Source organism: Poecilia reticulata, chromosome 8 (assembly GCF_904066995.2).
Source record: "Poecilia reticulata chromosome 8, P_reticulata-male-v2, whole genome shotgun sequence".
Classification (NCBI taxonomy): Eukaryota; Metazoa; Chordata; class Actinopteri; order Cyprinodontiformes; family Poeciliidae; genus Poecilia; species Poecilia reticulata.
The window spans coordinates 27034750-27052345 of record NC_088837.1 but is presented as its reverse complement, the minus strand read 5'-3'; the positions used below and the strand labels follow the sequence as shown (position 1 = coordinate 27052345).

Genomic DNA, 17596 nt, shown 5'->3' with positions numbered 1-17596 from the left:
TTGCGTAATCAGTTTCACAAGCATTGTGTGTCCCGCTGTTAGATTTTATCAAACTTTAACGGAGTGTCTGTGATTTTAAAGCTCACATTTATAGTTACACATCACAGAAGTTCGAGAGCAGCTTGAGTTTATGTTGTTGTTTTGTGTTATTAAAGCGACGCCGAGAGCAGGTGGGTGAATGTAGCCCCGAGTTAGCTGAGTTAGAGGCTAATCAGACACTGCTAGCCGGAAGAAAATGAACCATAAAAGTAAGAAGAGAATAAAAGAGGCGAAGCGGAGCGCCAGACCCGAGCTGAAGGACTCCCTAGACTGGATAAAACACGGTTATTATGAGAACTTCGACGTGTCGCATCAAACCGTGAAGGTAACAGTCAGTTTATCTCCCACAGCCGAGCTAACAGTAGCTAGCCGCGGAGAACAGTGCGCCTGGTCACGTAGACAATGTAGGATCCGCTGGTAGCGCGCCCCCTGCTGGAGGAGCCGCTGCTGCATCCCTGCTTTAACACGATTAGACTAATGAGAAACTAAAGTAGGTAAAGTTAATAGATTGATCACTTAACCTGTTAATGAATGTAGAAATAGCAGCATTATTAACCTAAAAACACGCATAACTGTTCTTGGTAGTTTTTTTTAATTCCCTGGCCTTAAAATCCCTTCATATGTAATGTTTTATTGATTCCCACTCTCAGATATGGTGTTATGTATTGTAATGGTGATGTTTACAGTGCTGCTCAGACAGACTTTGGCATCAGTGTTGACTAGAGGTTGAAGCCAGTCAGGAAACCCTGGAGATGAATCTAAAACACTGAGGTCGTCTCCACAGCTGGAGGTGGATCCTAGTTAACCGCCTTTCGGTTTCTTTCCACACAGACGGAACCAGAACCTTCAGTCAGGCCTGACACCAGAACAGATGTTACTGGACGATAAAATGTCCCAGAAAGTATTGCTATAAACAATAATATTGTTGTCTTGAGAACACATTCTCAAAGATCAATCAACTTTAGGGTTTCCCCCAGTGACCTGCTCAGCCCGGCGGTCGGCCCGCCGTGTTTTTGTATTAAAAGATGTTTCCAGAAAAAGTAAAAATATTACTGGGTAACTATGGGACAGTGAACCGATATTTAAACCCACAACTAGTCTTAAAAACAACAGATCAAAAAACAATTAAATGAATATCAATTATTTTACTTCTGTTTAATCCAAACTAAGCCAGCGGCTCCGTGGGGCCCCCAGGGCTTCAGGGGCCATGAATGCTGATATTTTAACACAGATACATGAATGTAACATTTATTTATTGAGGTTATCAATGCTGCTGAGTTTAATTTAATGGTTTCAGCATAAATTAAAATATTTTAAATTAAAATATTTTAAATTGTTTAACATTTAAATGTAAGATTTTAAGGAGCTGGTAGGTTTACTTTGTAAAAGTTCAAAGAACAATATTTATAGTTATATTGTTTTGTTACCATAGCAACAATCTGATGCTTTGAGTTTAATCTTTGAGTTTGAGCCGTTGGCCCACAAATACAAATTAATAAACTGGATTATAACTGATTGTTTTTATGTTGGCCAGTTAAAATCCTCCTCCTCTCCCAGATTAAATCCAACACAGAAGCTGTTAGAGCTGCTGATGGGGCCCCTCAGTCAGATTCTGCCCCAGGCCCCATTAGCCTTGGACCGGCCCTGCAGGATGAGTTAAACCTGCTGCACTGAGCAACAAACAGGAGATTTAATATAATGCAGCTAATGTAGCTTTAGCAGCTCCAACATTTCTGTCTGTTGAGTTTTAATAAGAATCTCAAACTGTTTTGGTTGCTGGAGTTTATGGGACGAGTTTCTCAGATCTCCTCGCTCATTAACTCTGACTAATGGACAAAGCTTCTGATATAGTTTGATTCATCATGTAACCAGAAAAATAATAATAAAATAATATAAAACCAGCGTAAAGCGTGACTACGAGGCTAAAGCTCCTCACCTGGCTGAACCTGCATGATGAGGTTAGCGCTGGTTCGTTAGCCGCTAAAGCTCCAACCAACCAGGAACACAGACATGAACTTTACAGGGCAGACAGCGCCACACACTGGGCAGCGAGGTGAGATGGAAACGCTGCATAATTGTTTGTTCACAAAGATAAATCATTCTCTTTGCTCCTCAACTCCTCTGAAATCATCTACAAGTTATTCCTGTGGTTCACATAGAGCTGCTCAGCCTGAGCAACGCGGCGGGTTTAGACTCTTACCTTGGTGTGGAGTTCTGTAAAGAATCGTAATTCCTCACAGGGGGTTGATGTAAATCTCCATACAGGTCAGGCTGAGTCCAGTTTGACTGAAAAGAGGAGCGCGATCCCTGCTGAGGTAAACTTGAGATCAAGCAGCGCCGAGGCGCCGGCTGTGATTGGTCCGCTCTGCCGGCTTCAAGTAATAAACTGTAAACTACTTTTAGAAATAAATTTTCTCCACCAGTGAATCACTCGGCAACAGAGACGCTTTCAATCCGGATTAAATAAAAATTTCTATTTTATATTATTAAATTTTCTAAAAACAGAAAGCTGAGCCTGGCGGGGGTCTAGTAAAGCCTGGTGGGCCGCCAGGCTTAGAATACACTGGGGGAAACCCTGAGTTTCTAATGAACATTCAACACTGGAACTGGAAAACATTTTAAAATTAACCAACAAAGTGAATCATAAAGAATCTGTAAACAAAATTGTGATGTAAAAATAATATTTGTGACCAAAGCAGCAGACTGAAGACTTTTATCACCCAGTTTTTGACAGGAGAAAAACAATAAATCGTGGAAATGGAGATGATTGATTTAGTTTTAATTTGTGATTAATTGATTTATTGCGACGGTGAACTGAAGCTTCATGTTGTCCAGAACCAAACCAGCCGTGTAGGTTTACTTCCTGTGGTTTTGCCTCCCTTGCTGAAGGACTTCCTGTCTTGCAGGACAACGTGGAGCGTGTGGACGCGCTGCGCCTCTCTCCAGAGGAGTTCATCTCCCGCTTCGAGCGCCCCTACAAACCCGTCGTCCTCCTCAACTGCCAGGAGAGCTGGCCCGCTCGGGAGAAATGGACGCTGGAGCGCCTCAAACGCAAATACCGCAACCAGAAGTTCAAGTGCGGTGAGGACAACGACGGCTACTCTGTGAAGCTGAAGATGAAGTATTACGTGGAGTACCTGGAGTCCACGCGGGACGACAGCCCGCTCTACATCTTCGACAGCAGCTACGGCGAACACGCCAAGCGCCGCAAGCTGCTGGACGACTACGAAGTGCCGCTTTTCTTCAGGGACGACCTGTTCCAGTTCGCTGGGGAGAAACGCAGACCGCCGTACAGGTGAGCCCCCGACTAACCCTCACCTTTAAACAGGGAGGGGAGGGCATTTATTGTATCATTTATGATTCATGTACATGATTAGTCCCGCCCACATGATTAGCCCTGCCTACATGATTAGCCCCGCCCAGATGATTAGCCCCGCCCACACGATTAGCTCCACCCACATGATTAGCCCCGCCTACATGATTAGCCCCGCCTACAAGGTTAGACTTGCCTAAATGATTAGCCCCGCCTACAAGGTTAGCCCCGCCCACATGGTTAGCTTTGCCTACATGGTTAGCCCCGCCCACATGGTTAGCCCCGCCCACCCAGTCATGACTGAATGTTTGGAGTTAATATTCGCCCTGCTGTTGCCAACTCAACATTTCAGACTAAAGAATCGTATCGGCCTAAATCAGACTCGACAGGTTTGGCTCTTTAAAGATCGGCCAGAAAACTGTAGTTACTGTGATCACTATAGTGATATAAATCCCATTGATCCTCAAGAAGGATATAATAAATATTTGAATGTTTGTGGATGTGTGATTTCTCTGCCATGCTGCCACAGTTTGCTAAAAAAAATAAGGAGTCATAACTGTGACCTGTGACCCCTCAGGTGGTTCGTGATGGGCCCGGCCCGCTCCGGCACCGGGATCCACATCGACCCGCTGGGCACCAGCGCCTGGAACGCCCTGGTGCAGGGCCACAAGCGCTGGTGCCTGTTCCCCACCAACACGCCGCGCGAGCTCATCAAGGTGACCCGGGAGGAGGGCGGCAACCAGCAGGACGAGGCCGTCACCTGGTTCAGCGTGGTCTACCCCCGCACCCAGCAGCACACCTGGCCGCCCGACTTCAGGCCGCTGGAGGTGCTGCAGAGGCCCGGAGAGACCGTCTTCGTCCCGGGTCAGTCCGGTTCCGTTCTGTGTGAAACTCCATCAGTTCACATTTAAACAAGAAAACGTTTGAGCATCAATTCTGTCACTGAAGTCACCAGCACAACGTTAGCTTAGCCGCCGGCTTTACCTGAGCCAAAAATGTCAAGGAATCATTCAGAATGTCATTTTATAAAACATTAAGCTGACTGGTTTCCACTGACTGACTGGTTTCCACTGACTGGTTTCCAGGCGGCTGGTGGCACGTCGTACTTAACTTGGACACAACGATCGCCGTCACGCAGAACTTCGCCAGCACCACAAACTTCCCCATCGTCTGGCACAAGACGGTGCGCGGCCGACCCAAACTGTCCAGGAAGTGGTACCGGTAAGAGAGCGGCGCCGCACACACATCTGAGCCTTTGTTGTTTTAAAGGTTTTAAATAAAATTACAATACGAAAGAGTAACAAAATAAAAACTGGTTTTATTTTGTCTTTTAAAACTACGCTATAAAAGTTCAACTTTGTTTTAGGTTTTTATTTTAGCATGTTTTATTTTGCTTTGATTTTATTCAGTTTTTATCACATTTGAAATTAAATTTAGCTTTTATTTTATTTTTCAAGTTTTACTATATCACTCATATTTTAAGTTTGTTTCGTTTTGTTTCACAATTTTATTTAATTTTAAGATTTTTTAAATTCTCCTTTTATTGCATATAAAAATTTTTTCCTTTTAATCTGATTTAAATTTTTTTATTCTTCTCATTAATTTTAATGTCTTTCAGTTTAATTCAATAATTAACTTTTTTGTTTTAAATAAATTTTAGTTTCTACATCAGAGTTTCCCCCCCTGGTCCTCAGGCCCCCTGCTCTGCATGTTCTAGATGAGCCTCTGCTCCAGAACCGCTGATGATCACATGACCATCAGCTGATCTGATGTTCTGATCACATGACCATCAGCTGATCTGATGTTCTGATCACATGACCATCAGCTGATCTGATGTTCTGATCACATGACCATCAGCTGATCTGATGTTCTGATCACATGACCATCAGCTGATCTGATGTTCTGATCACATGACCATCAGCTGATCTGATGTTCTGATCACATGACCATCAGGTGCTGCAGGAGGGAAACACCTGCAGGGCAGGGGGAGAAACACTGATCTGCAGTATTTGTGTAAAGTTTACTTAGTTTTTTATCCTCAAAAAGCATCCAGTATTTATTATTGTTACTTTATTATAAACCTGAGTCGACTCAGGTTTTATTTCTTATTTTTCCCGTTTTCTTTCCAAAGGTTCACTTTTATTTTTCTTTGAGGAAGAAGGTTTTTTTAACGTTTTTTTGTTCTGCTGTGGTGGCGCTGCGTTAATCCAGTGTGTGTGTGTGTGTGTGTGTGTGTGTGTGTGTGTGTGTGTGTGTGTGTGTGTGTGTGTTGTGTGTGTGTGTGTGTGTGTGTGTGTGTGTGTGTGTGTGTGTGTGTGTGTGTGTGTTCCAGGATCCTGAAGCAGGAGCGTCCGGACCTGGCGGCGCTGGCCGATAAGGTCGACCTGCAGGAGTCGACCGGCATCGCGTCGGACAGCTCCAGCGACTCTTCATCCTCTTCCTCGTCCAGCTCCTCCGACTCTGACGTAAGGCCGGAACGCCGTCCGACAATCCAAGCTGCCGTACTTCCTGTCATGTGACTTCCTGTTCTCCGTCTGTCCTGCAGGGGGAGTCGGGCTCCGAGGGCGACGCCGCGTCCCACCGCAGGAAGAAGAGGCGGACCTGCGGGGCAACGGCCAACGGCGACTCCACCAGCCAGGACGACTGCGCCAGCAAGGAGCGCTGCTCGTCCCGGTGACCCCTGGGGTCGCGACCCCTGGGTGACCTACCACCTTTAACTGTTAAACCCGTTTGAGGCGTTCAGGTGCTTCTGTAGACTGAAGGTCCAGGATGGATGCTGCTCTGGTGAACTCTGACCTTTCTGGACCAGACTGAGGCCTTCTGCACCTGAACCCTGCAGCCTCGGCTTCTGGGACTCCAGTTGTGCCAAAAACAGGAAGTGATGTCACGTGGTTTCCTGGTTTTTATGAAACACTTTTAGCGTTGTCTGACTGTCGGATCTGTTTTCTGGGCCTTAAAATAAAGAATTTCAGAGGAAAAGTTCTGCTGTCGGCGTCTGTACTGTCCTGCCCGTAACCATGACGATATTCAGCATCTCTGAGGCTCGTCAAGCAGGTTCTGCTGGACTCGGCCCGGTTCTGGACCAAACAAAAGAACGGAACCAGCCTGGAGATTGGACCGGCCGGGTTCTGCAGAGCTGTGCCGGTCCGTTAGCAATCAGTTCAGTTCGTTATTCAGAAACAAACTGATCGGTTTTTAAAGGTTATTAACAGCAAATCTCATCTGAGCTTTGACTAGGACACAGAGACTGCTGACTCCCTAAAAATACATATTGTTGTACATCGTATGTACAACAATATGTATTACATACTGTTATTCAAATAAACAGTAAATTATATTTTTAATGCATTTATTTCATGTAAAATTTATATTGCATCATTTAATGACATTTATTTCTAAAATAATATTTCATGATTTACTGAATCTTTTTGTTCCTCCTTAAACCTGATGAGTCGCATAACTGTTGCTCATTAGTCATGTTGCGGCCCCTGTGGGGCCCCGCCCCGCTGCTTGGGAACCCGCCGTCCAGCAGAGACCAGCTAGCAGCTGATTGGTTCAACTTTACAAAACAAGAATTCAAATTTGAAACTCATTACAGAAACAACAAACCTTAGAGTCGCTGCAGAGAGTAAAAGTTTCCTAAAACTGATTATTATATTTCTACCTGGATAAATAAATATATTTTAAAGACTTTCTGAGTTGCTGCAAAATATTTCAGAAAAGAAAAAGACTTAAAACATGGAAACACTTTATTTGAAGGGGTTTGAATAAGACTAATAAACATAAAGGAGCCTTTATGAATGTTTATGACGGGTGTCATGAAGTGTCATTTGGTAAATAATGACACTTTTAATGCCAAGTTGGCATTTTTAATGGACTTTTAATGCAACTTTGCATTAAATGATCATTATTTACCAAATGACACTTCATGACATCAGTCATAAACATTCATAAAGGCTCCTTTATGTTTATTAGTCTTATTCAAACCCCTTTAAATAAAGTGATACCCAAACATGATCTGGATCTCAGAGTTTCTGACCCAGATGGGCGGTTCTGCTGTGGCCTGCAGCCTTACAAAATAAAAGCTGAACCACGTTCTCAAACTGTTTTATTTTGAAAACTAAACACGTTGAACACTTTGCTGAAGTATTTCTCTTATTTTAAACGATGTTATTTTTGGAGGAAAGAAAAGTTTTAGTTTGAAAGTTTTTCTCTTTACTCCGTCTTTTATTTTTGAAAAGATCCTTTTATTTTGAAAAGAGCATCTGAAGGGAGAGTTGGTCCATATTTGTGTAACGCTCTTATTTTGAAGTTGTTTGCTTTGTTTATTTTAGGTTCTTATTTTGAAGCTTGTTTATTTCAGGCTCTTATTTTGAAGCTTGTTTATTTCAGGCTCTTATTTTGAAGCTTGTTTATTTCAGGCTCTTATTTTGAAGCTTGTTTATTTTAGGCTCTTATTTTGAAGCGTCCCGTCAGCTGTCGCGGTCAGACCGAGCCTCCGTGGGTCAGGCTGCTCAGAGTGCGCCTGGTCCCAGCCTGGTCGACACCCGCCGCTCTTCGGAACCGCCATGGACCTGGACCCGGCCGTCCTCCTGCCCGCCGTCCTCTTCACGGTGGTCGCGGTTTATTTGGCTTCATCGCTGCTCCGCCGGAAGCCCGACAGACCCGCCTCCTCCTCGGCCGGGACCAACAAGCCCAACGTGGGATACGGAGACGATGTTCCTCCGTCCAGACCTCCGGGAGAACCGCTGCTCTCCCCGGGACCAGAACCAGAACCAGCAGAGAAGAAGCGGGACGTCCTGGGGCTGAAAGTGAAGGTCAGAGTCTGTGATCGATCTTTGATGTATTTATTGATCTGATTAAAACACCTGGAATCTATAAAAACGTTAAAACTTTAAACAGTTCTAATGTTTAATTCATAAAATCTTCCGCAGGTTTTAATTAGTTCGTGTTTTTGGGAGCGAGAAGTCCGGGTCATTTTTAACTTGAACTCATGTTGGAGGTGAACAGTAACGGTTCTGATTCCTCAGGTATGATCTCATCTCTGAATCAGCTTCAAAATAAGAGCCTCACAGAGTACAGGCACTTTCAAAATAAAAGCCTGGATTGACTCATCCAGAGAGACTGATCAGGTCAGAGTCTGTGATTTCTGGAGTTTGGTGGACTCCCACCGCCGGGCCCCCAGGCTGTCGGGCCCTGGTCCCCCTGGGTCCCCGGGCCCCCCAGGCTGTCAGGCCCTGGTCCCCCTGGGTCCCCGGGCCCCGGCCCCCCTGAGCCCTGGCCCCCCAGGCTCCCCGGGCCCCGGCCCCCCTGAGCTCTGGCCCCCCGGGCCCCCCAGGCTGTCGGGCCCCGGCACCCCTGAGCCCTGGCCCCCCGGGCCCCCCAGGCTGTTGGCCCCCCTGAGCCCTGGCCCCCCAGGCTGTCAGGCCCCCCGGGCCCCGGCCCCCCTGAGCTCTGGCCCCCCGGGCCCCCCAGGCTGTCGGGCCCCGGCCCCCGTGAGCCCTGGCCCCCCGGGCCCCCCAGGCTGTCGGCCCCCCTGAGCTCTGGCCCCCCGGGCCCCCCAGGCTGTCAGGCCCCCCCAGGCTGTCGGGCCCCGGCCCCCGTGAGCCCTGGCCCCCCGGGCCCCCCAGGCTGTCGGCCCCCCGGGCCGATGTCTCTGCTGTGCAGCAGCTGCAGATCGACTCTCAGTGGCTCCATAAAGGCGGTTTGTGCAGCAGGAACACAGGCGGGTTGTTCTCTCAGCTGTTTTGTTTTTTGGCTTGAATGCAGCTCCCAGAACCAGAACCGGGTCAGGTCCAAACTCCTCAGAGAACTGAGGCCAGCAGCAGGTTCTGTGGGGAATGTGCTGCTGTTTTGCTGGCGGCTGCGTTGCTGCGACCCGGTTGCAGCCTAAATAAGCAGCCGGTCGGCCCAGATGCCTGGAAACATGGAGCCGCTCCAGCTAACATGTCAACGTGTCCAACATGCTGGACGTCTGGAGGAAACGTCTGCAGCTCCTCCTGATAACCTTACCAGGATCTCTGTTGGATCCTGTCATTCTGACCCAGTTTCTCCTCCTGCAGGTTCTGAGGTTCTGTTGGGAGAGTCAAACTCTTCAGACCCAAAGAGAGAAACTTCCTGGTGTCTTTGGAAGTCGCTCCTCTGCTAATCCACTGATAGCATTTTGCCATTTCTGCTATCTTTGAAAACAGTTAGCGCTCTTAGCTTCCCCTAAGCTAAGATTTCAAGATAAATTCTACAGCAGTAATTTGTTCAGTTGTTTTCAGCAGCTAATGTTTCAGCAGTTGTCGTGTCGGTTTAATCCTCTCTGATGGCATTTCCTCTGAGCTGGTTCCGGTTCTGGCTGACCCGCCAGCCGACGGCTCCTCAGCTGCTGCTGGACGCTCACCAGCTCTGCACAAAGGCTGGGCTGATCCTGCCTCTGCGGTGACCTCAGCCTCCACCCCGCCTGAGGTCAGGCGGGAACATGGAGACGGTTCCCTGCTGAAGCGAATCCATCAGAAACGGATCCAGAGTTCTGTGACCGGTGGACTCCAGCAGGTCCACTTTGTTTCACCACTGATAAAGATAACAGAAAGAAACTAAACTAATAAACTCACAACATTTTGATTCTGGCTTCTGAGCCAGAAGAAAAGATTCAACTCCTTATGAAAGGAAGGGAATACAGAGTTATGTCATTTCCTGTTGTGGATGTCGTTCATGTCATATTTCCATCTGGTTCTCTGCTTCCTGTTCAGATGATCTGAGCTCAGCGCCCAGCAGACAGACATCAGAATGTCTTCAGACGGTCAAACCATCTGAGGCCCATCAGTCTGCAGAGAGGAAAACGTCTCAAACTCTGCAGGCCTCAGCAGGCCAAGGGTCAAAGGTCATGAGGGAGGAGGGGCTGGTACTGGCAGCGATCTGAGAATCAGGCAGAAGGTTCCTGGGATTAGAGCAGCAGACGGCCGCTAAGACGCCCAGGTGACTTAATCCCACCGCTTCCCTCCTGGCTCCGTCTGGACCCATCTGGACCCGGCCCAGACTGGGGGGAGGAACCCATCCCAGGTCTGGGTCCAGTCTAAAACTGGACCGGGAAGATTTACTGTTCAACTGAAGTTCTGCCTCAAGCAGATCGGATCAGCGGCTCAGATTCCAAAACGCTCCGACTCAGCACTTCCTGAAGGACGCCGACAGCTGCAGCGGTCCGGTTCTGAACAGGAGGTCCGGTTTTAGTTGGAGGAGCATCAGATGATCCTCAGAGATGTTCTGGAAGTCAGAACCGGGTCCTCAGAACCTCAGAGGACCCGGTTCTGACCTCAGAACGGGTCGCATTTTTAAACAAAATAAATCAGCTTTGAATTTTTTTCATCCTGATTTTTAAGGTCTGCCTGTAACGGTAGAGCGGTTCTGTCTGGAGGTCCAATACCGGTCAGAACCTGGGTTCAGAATCCGGGGTTTGGTCCAAATCCAGTCACTTCCAGCTTCACTGCTCCTTATTTTTTACATATTTTGGTTCTGTAAGCGGCTGATATCCAAACACGAGTCCAAACGGGTCCGGATCTGTTAGAACCCGCTCAGGGTTTCTGTTTCAGGCGACAAAGCAAAACGTTAATATGAAGCAGCTGCCACTGTGTCCGATGCTAACTGTCCGATGCTAACTGTCCGATGCTAACTGTCCGATGCTAACTGTCCGATGCTAACTGTCCGATGCTAACTGTCCGATGCTAACTGTCCGATGCTAACTGTCTGATGCTAACTGTCCGATGCTAACTGTCTGATGCTAACTGTTTCCATTCCAGGCGGTACCAGAACCAGTGACGGTCCTGGAACCAGTGAAGCTACCAGAACCAGTCACCAAACAAGCACCAGCTCAAGAACCTTTTCCAGAACCAAACAAAATACAAGAATCATCTCCAGAACCATTAGAAGTTTCAGTACCTGCTACAGAACCTTCTAAAGAACCAGAACCAGCTGAAGAACCAGAACCAGTTGAAGAACCAGAACCAGCTGAAGAACCAGAACCAGTTGAAGAACCAGAACCAGCTGAAGAACCAGAACCAGCTAAAGAACCAGAACCAGCTGAAGAACCAGAACCAGCTAAAGAACCAGAACCAGCTGAAGGACCAGAACCAGCTGAAGGACCAGAACCAGCTAAGCAGAATGTGGGGGAACCTTCCCCAGAACCGACAGCAGCTCAGAAACTTGTCTCTGAATCATTAACAGCTGTGGAATCTGTACCAGAACCAGAACCAGATCCAGAACCAGTTACTCTAGTCAACTCATCTGTTGTACCAGAACCAGCTGCAGCTCCAGAATTCAATTCTGTCCCAGAACCAGTTAAAGTTTCTGAACCAGAACCTGAACCAGAGGTTGAGAAGGTGGATGAGTCCGGACCAGAACCAGCAGCTGAAACGGTCTCTGGACCCACAGGGCTCGTGGCAGAGGAACCGGAACCGGAGCACAACTTTCTGAACGGTAGGAGGCGTTTCAGGGTGTGGACCTCAGGGCTCTGTCCTCGGTGCCCTGGTACTGGTCCAAATGAAACGGGTCAGAACTTTAGGAGGTAGATAGTATTCAGAGGTCCTGAGCATCATTTTTATGCATCTTCCTCTCACACTAAGGACACTCAGAGTGGCTGTGATTCCACCTAGTGGCCGGAGGGGGAACTACACTTATGTTTTCTGCACGTGATATATCAGACAACATGTGACCAAAATTTACAAGTTATTTCTAATTTGGGTAATTTGAGGCTTTTTAGCGACATCAGGAAACTAAGGAAACGGTATTAGGAAGGAATATGTATAATTTAGGTGCAGCTATAGAAATGGTCAATTCTGTGCATATATATTGATAACTGAATTATAGAATTACTTCAGATTACAAAGAATAATATATAAATATTGATGAATAAATAATTATTTACATAAGTAGGTAGATACACATCCTAATCAAATGTTTTATTGTAAAACAGGAGCCAGAGGCTTCTAGAAAAGTAAAGAGATCTTTTAGTGTTAAAAAAATGATTTAATTTTAACTGATTTCATATTCAATAAAACTTTGAGTGAAGGAGTTTTTTCAGTATTTAGCTGTCATGTTCATTCAGAACCATTTATTTTCACTCAGTTAGAGGAATAGCAGCATTAATAAAATAATCTGCCTCATGGATCGAATTAGCATCATAGCTAAATAATATTGAGGTAACTTGACATCTAAACGATCTTAAAACACATGTTGTCATTATTTCCACCTTCACTGTCGATACAGAAAACATGTTTAGGCTTCGAGTCTTTAAAAAGAGGAGAACGTGGCTCCAGGTGATCGTTGTGGGCGGAGTTAATGTTGATGTTTTGTTCATGACAGCAGCAGCTCAGATCAGGTTCCACATTCAGGACGTTCAGTCTGAGAGGTGATGCTGCCCCGCCTGAACGACGCGCTGCAGCTCTAACTGCAGCAAACATCTGCTGCAGGGCTCATCTAGAAGCTGCAGACGCAGAGGAGCAGCAGGGACGGACAGGAGGACAGACAGGAGGACATGTCTTCATCTCTTCCAGATGAAGACATTTCTCTGGACGTCTCCATCTCTCTGGTCCAGGAAGACCTGGACTCGTCTCCCTCAGTCTCGTTCCTCAGCTGAGCTGCGTTTGTCTGGAAAAGGTTTCAGGCTGAATTGCAGGAAGCTGGATATGAACCAATCAGATCCAAGCAGCTTCTGTCCTGTGATCTGATTGGCCGATCTTTGAGCTGCTCTGACTTTCTTCTTCTTCTGTTCCAGATGTTGCTGCAGCTGCAGCTCAAAATGAATCCAGCAAGTTGGAGGCACTGATGGAGGAGCAGAGGTGAGTTTGACCCCTGACCTTTGACCCCTGACCCTATCAGGATAAACTCACAGGATGCTATCCTGTCTCCTCCATGTCTGTTCAGTTTTCCTGCTGCTTCTCTTTGCATCTGCAAACGTTCCGTGTTCAGTTGGGAATGTTCTGGATTAATCAGGAAAACTCTGAGTCTGTGGGAAAATGATCGGATCCGCGGCTCTTAGATCGGATCTGATTTCCTCCACAGGACAAAACCTGGTTCTGTAGTTCAGGCTGAGTTTCACAGGCAGATCAGACAGAAAACAGCCTCAGAGATTCAGATTTGAACTGGAGACTGAACTCAGATCGTAACATTGGTTGTCCGTTTGGATTCTCCAGGATTTCCTCACAACATTTCCTGTCAGAGTCAAAACCGGCTGCATGTTCTGACAGACTGAACCTTTATCTTTCTAGGGTAGAGCTGACCTCTGACCTCACCTGTCTGTAGAGCAGAGACTGTTAGGAGGACATGGTAAGGTGATGCTTCTGCTGACCCTTTAACCCCGCCCCCTGATGACCCAGTAGCCCCGCCCCCTGATGACCCTTTAACTCCGCCCCCTGATGACCCAGTAGCCCCGCCCCTGATGACCCATTAGCCCCGCCCCTGGTGACCCAGTAGCCCCGCCCCTGATGACCCATTAGCCCCGCCCCTGGTGACCCAGTAGCCCCGCCCCTGGTGACCCAGTAGCCCCGCCCCCTGGTGACCCTTTAACCCCGCCCCCTGGTGACCCAGTAGCCCCGCCCCCTGATGACCCAGTAGCCCCGCCCCCTGATGACCCAGTAGCCCCGCCCCCTGGTGACCCTTTAACTCCGCCCCCTGGTGACCCAGTAGCCCCGCCCCCTGATGACCCAGTAGCCCCGCCCCCTGATGACCCAGTAGCCCCGCCCCCTGATGACCCAGTAGCCCCGCCCCCTGGTGACCCAGTAGCTCCGCCCCCTGGTGACCCAGTAGCCCCGCCCCCTGATGACCCAGTAGCCCCGCCCCCTGATGACCCAGTAGCCCCGCCCCCTGATGACCCAGTAGCCCCGCCCCCTGATGACCCAGTAGCTCCGCCCCCTGGTGACCCAGTAGCCCCGCCCCCTGATGACCCAGTAGCCCCGCCCCGAATCCAACAGGTCAGGTCTTGGTTTCAGCCAAATGTAGCAGCATTCAGTCTGCTGCATCTCTACATTTAATTTAAAACCCAACCAGGGATGAAGAGAACAGAAGCTGTGGCCCATCTAGAGCATACAGATGCAGATCTCAGAGCGAGTGTTGTTCTTAGATCTGTTAAACCAATAAAAACCAATAAAAAGATCTGAGTAACAGCCTTAAAGCAGTCAGTCCTGCGTGGACGGAATGAACGAATCAAAATCATTTCCTGGAAAAGGAAGCAACTGAAACAGGATTCAGTTCTTTTTTCTTGTTCTCTCAGTTTTGGCCTTTTGGAAAAGTTTCCATTTCTTGCATGATGTTGAGTTAAAGTTCAGACCCAAACCACGTCAGAAAACTCAGTTTCCATGGAAACATCAGCAGTGATGAAGCGATGGAAAACGCTACAGCTGCTTCCCATCCAAACCGTTTTCAGTCACTGAGCCCAGAATGTTTTCCTTCGTTCTTTTTCCCAAATAAGACCTGAATGTCCAGCGGAAATCAGAATGTTTGGACGGATTTTAAACAAATGAAGATAATCAAGCTTAGTTTGTCTGTGGGAGCTCTTCCTGCTGGACGCTGTCTGTGAGATGAAGCTCCACTTCTCCAGAGTATCAGGAATCTAACCCTAACCCACTGGGTCATCCTGCTCTCTGACCTCTGTTTCTAAAGCTCAGCTGCATTAATGCAGACATGGACGGAGCTCGTGGAGCCAAATGTTTGCATGAAGGTGACAGAAAGGCATCGTGCTGGTGGGACCAGGGTCAGGAAGAACCCATCAGCCTCATGATTTTGTTGTGCAGAATCTCAGATTAAAGTGCAGTTTGAATCCTCCTACTGACTGAAAGTTGAACTTATTTGGAGCAGTTTGACCTCTGACCTACAGCTACTGTGTGGGCGTACCCAAAGACATGCAGCAGATAGTTAAAGCCCAGGTTTTACTGTTGGTGCAGGCTGCCCCCTGCTGGCAAAGTTTAGCTGCTACAGCTAAACCAACATACTTATGATGACTTTCTTATCTTGTTGGGTTTTTTAATGGTTCATTATGCTATTTGGATCAATAATTTCCCCCTCAGATTCCAGGAGTCTGATTCTGAAAAAAGTGACTGCAGGAAATGATGTGACTGATCAGAAGGTAATGATGAACCGATCGATTGGTGTGGTCTGTCAGTTAAAATACCAACCAACCGCAGCCCTTCCTGGAGAAGGTCCAGCAGGGGAGAAGTAGGAACAGACGGTTCATTTATCAGCAGATTACAAAAAATATTTTTTGGAAGTTGTTTATGTTTTTTCAACTGGATTTGGACTATTTTGCTCCGCTGAATCCAAAAGTGACATCCATTTTTCTGAATCAGATCAGGTTTTTATTCTAATCCGATCTTCTGACTGAATTATCACTTCATTTCTGTTAATATTTCTCATTCAAAAAGATTTTAGGAGAAAAACATGTTCTATCAGAGTGTGTTAGTTCAATGTTACAAAATTGGATTTCTGTAAATTGCCTAATAAACATGTGCATGTAATTGAACATTATATCTTCATTGTGCTAAATTCTCAGTCTCTGTTCGTCCTGGTGGAGTCTCTCCTCCTGCTCTTCACTCATTGATCCTCAGGAAACTCATCCACGTGTGAAAATGCATTTTGATGCTCATGTTGCATCCGTAGTTCAGAAAGTTGACCTGATTGAGTAAAACCAATGCGATTTTTGGATTCAGCTCATCACAATTACCCTAAAACAGTTGGAAAACCCCACACTGAGCTACATTTAAACTTTGAGAAGTTGAGCCATGAAGAAAAGTGTATTTGCTTAACTGAAGCAAATGCTGCTCCCTAGTGGTCAGTCTGAACATACCAGGTTTGCACCTCAGTGAAATGACTTGGTTAGAGAATCCAATTCCTTAAATCTGCACTTTACTAATGAACCAAATCTGAGCTGCTGAACTGATTTCCTGTGGTTCTTTGTGGTTCCTCTGGTTCTGGTCTTGTTCCATCTATCTGCTGCTGTCTCAGCTGATAACATGCAGGCTAACTGCTAACTGTTGAGTCCTGCTGCTGTTAAAGACAATGACTAACTGTGAACTCTGAGCTGTTCAGAAAAACAAAGTATTTGGACATTTGACATTAAAAATGGATAAACCTCTGCTGCAGAATTGTATCCATCTCAAACCTCGGAAGCCTGTTTTTAAAGAATTAAAACTTAACCATTTAACTACAGAACATGCTGAGACAAGATCACTTTCATATTTTTATCAGATACTATTGCTCCTGTTGTTTACTGGTTGTCTTTCTTTAGAGACAGAACAGTTTTCAGTGTTTAGAACCAAATATTTGGGGCAGCCGCAAATATTAGGGGCATATTAAAAACTTTTTAATATGAAACAGTTTTAATGTTTAAAACTGTTTCATATTAAACAGTTTTAAACATTAAAACTGTTTAATATGAAACAGTTTTAATAGGTTAACAGCAGCTATTAAAACCTGTGCAATTGGCAGATTTAGGATCTGAGCATCAACCATCAGCAGTGTTAGGGATTTACAGTGACCAGCCAGAAATGCAGTGGATGGTTCAAAAATATTCTTAATTTATTACAAAAAAATCTAAAATGTTTTGAAAAATGGTGAATTGGGCCAAAAACAAAGGCTAACATAACAGACCTCAACTTACAAGCAGGTTAACAGAAAGTTAGTTTTAAAGGAACATGCTAAGACATGAGGGTCAGTGGTTTTAACGAGATGAGCCAATTTATTAGGGAGAGTGTTCTTAAATCAATCACTCAATAAATAAATAGCTTTTAGGTCTTTAAGTTTCTGCTCATCAAACAACAATTCCCATCGTCATTAACTCTTCTTCTGACTCTTTCAGCTGATTTCTGATGAAGTTCTGAAGAGATGAAGATCAGCAGTTTTTGAGGCTTCCTTCATGTTTTTGTGGCGTTAGCACCTCTGAGGTGGAGCAGATGTTTCGTAGCAAAAGTGTTTCCCACCAATGTGCCTTCAGCAGTTTTTGTGTGTGTTGAAGCTTTGTGCAGAAATGAAGGAGTGTGTTTTTACTCAGCCTGGTTTTAATCTGTTTCCGAATGATAAACTGTTTCTGTTGATGCTGCAGCTTTACTTTATCTGCTCTGAGTTTGTTTTAATTTAAAACAGGGAATAAAAGTGTGAAAAAGTTTTGTTCTTGTCGTTAATTTAAAAATGTGAAAGATTTTAGTTCACCTAGTTAAAAGTTTCAGCAGTTTTAGCTTTCCCAGCAAAGACAGAGCGAATGTGGGATGTTAAATT

At 46.2% G+C, this 17596-nt stretch overlaps 2 protein-coding genes across 2 annotated transcripts; both read left to right on the top strand.

Annotated features, from left to right (window-relative positions):
* Window positions 1-5: 5 nt before the first annotated feature.
* On the top strand, window positions 6-6331 carry jmjd6 (jumonji domain containing 6, arginine demethylase and lysine hydroxylase). Its single transcript, XM_008417161.3, has 6 exons — window positions 6-364; window positions 2946-3334; window positions 3930-4216; window positions 4438-4573; window positions 5685-5817; window positions 5898-6331. Exons 1-6 carry the CDS (start codon window positions 236-238, stop codon window positions 6027-6029), a joined length of 1206 nt encoding a protein of 401 aa, XP_008415383.1. The 5' UTR covers window positions 6-235; the 3' UTR covers window positions 6030-6331.
* A 1486-nt stretch (window positions 6332-7817) lies between these two features.
* Window positions 7818-17483, top strand: LOC103469466 (uncharacterized). The gene is made up of 5 exons (XM_008417160.3): window positions 7818-8169; window positions 11134-11809; window positions 13107-13170; window positions 13600-13657; window positions 17181-17483. Exons 1-4 carry the CDS (start codon window positions 7921-7923, stop codon window positions 13631-13633), a joined length of 1023 nt encoding a protein of 340 aa, XP_008415382.2. The 5' UTR covers window positions 7818-7920; the 3' UTR covers window positions 13634-13657; window positions 17181-17483.
* The last annotated feature ends 113 nt before the right edge of the window (window positions 17484-17596 follow it).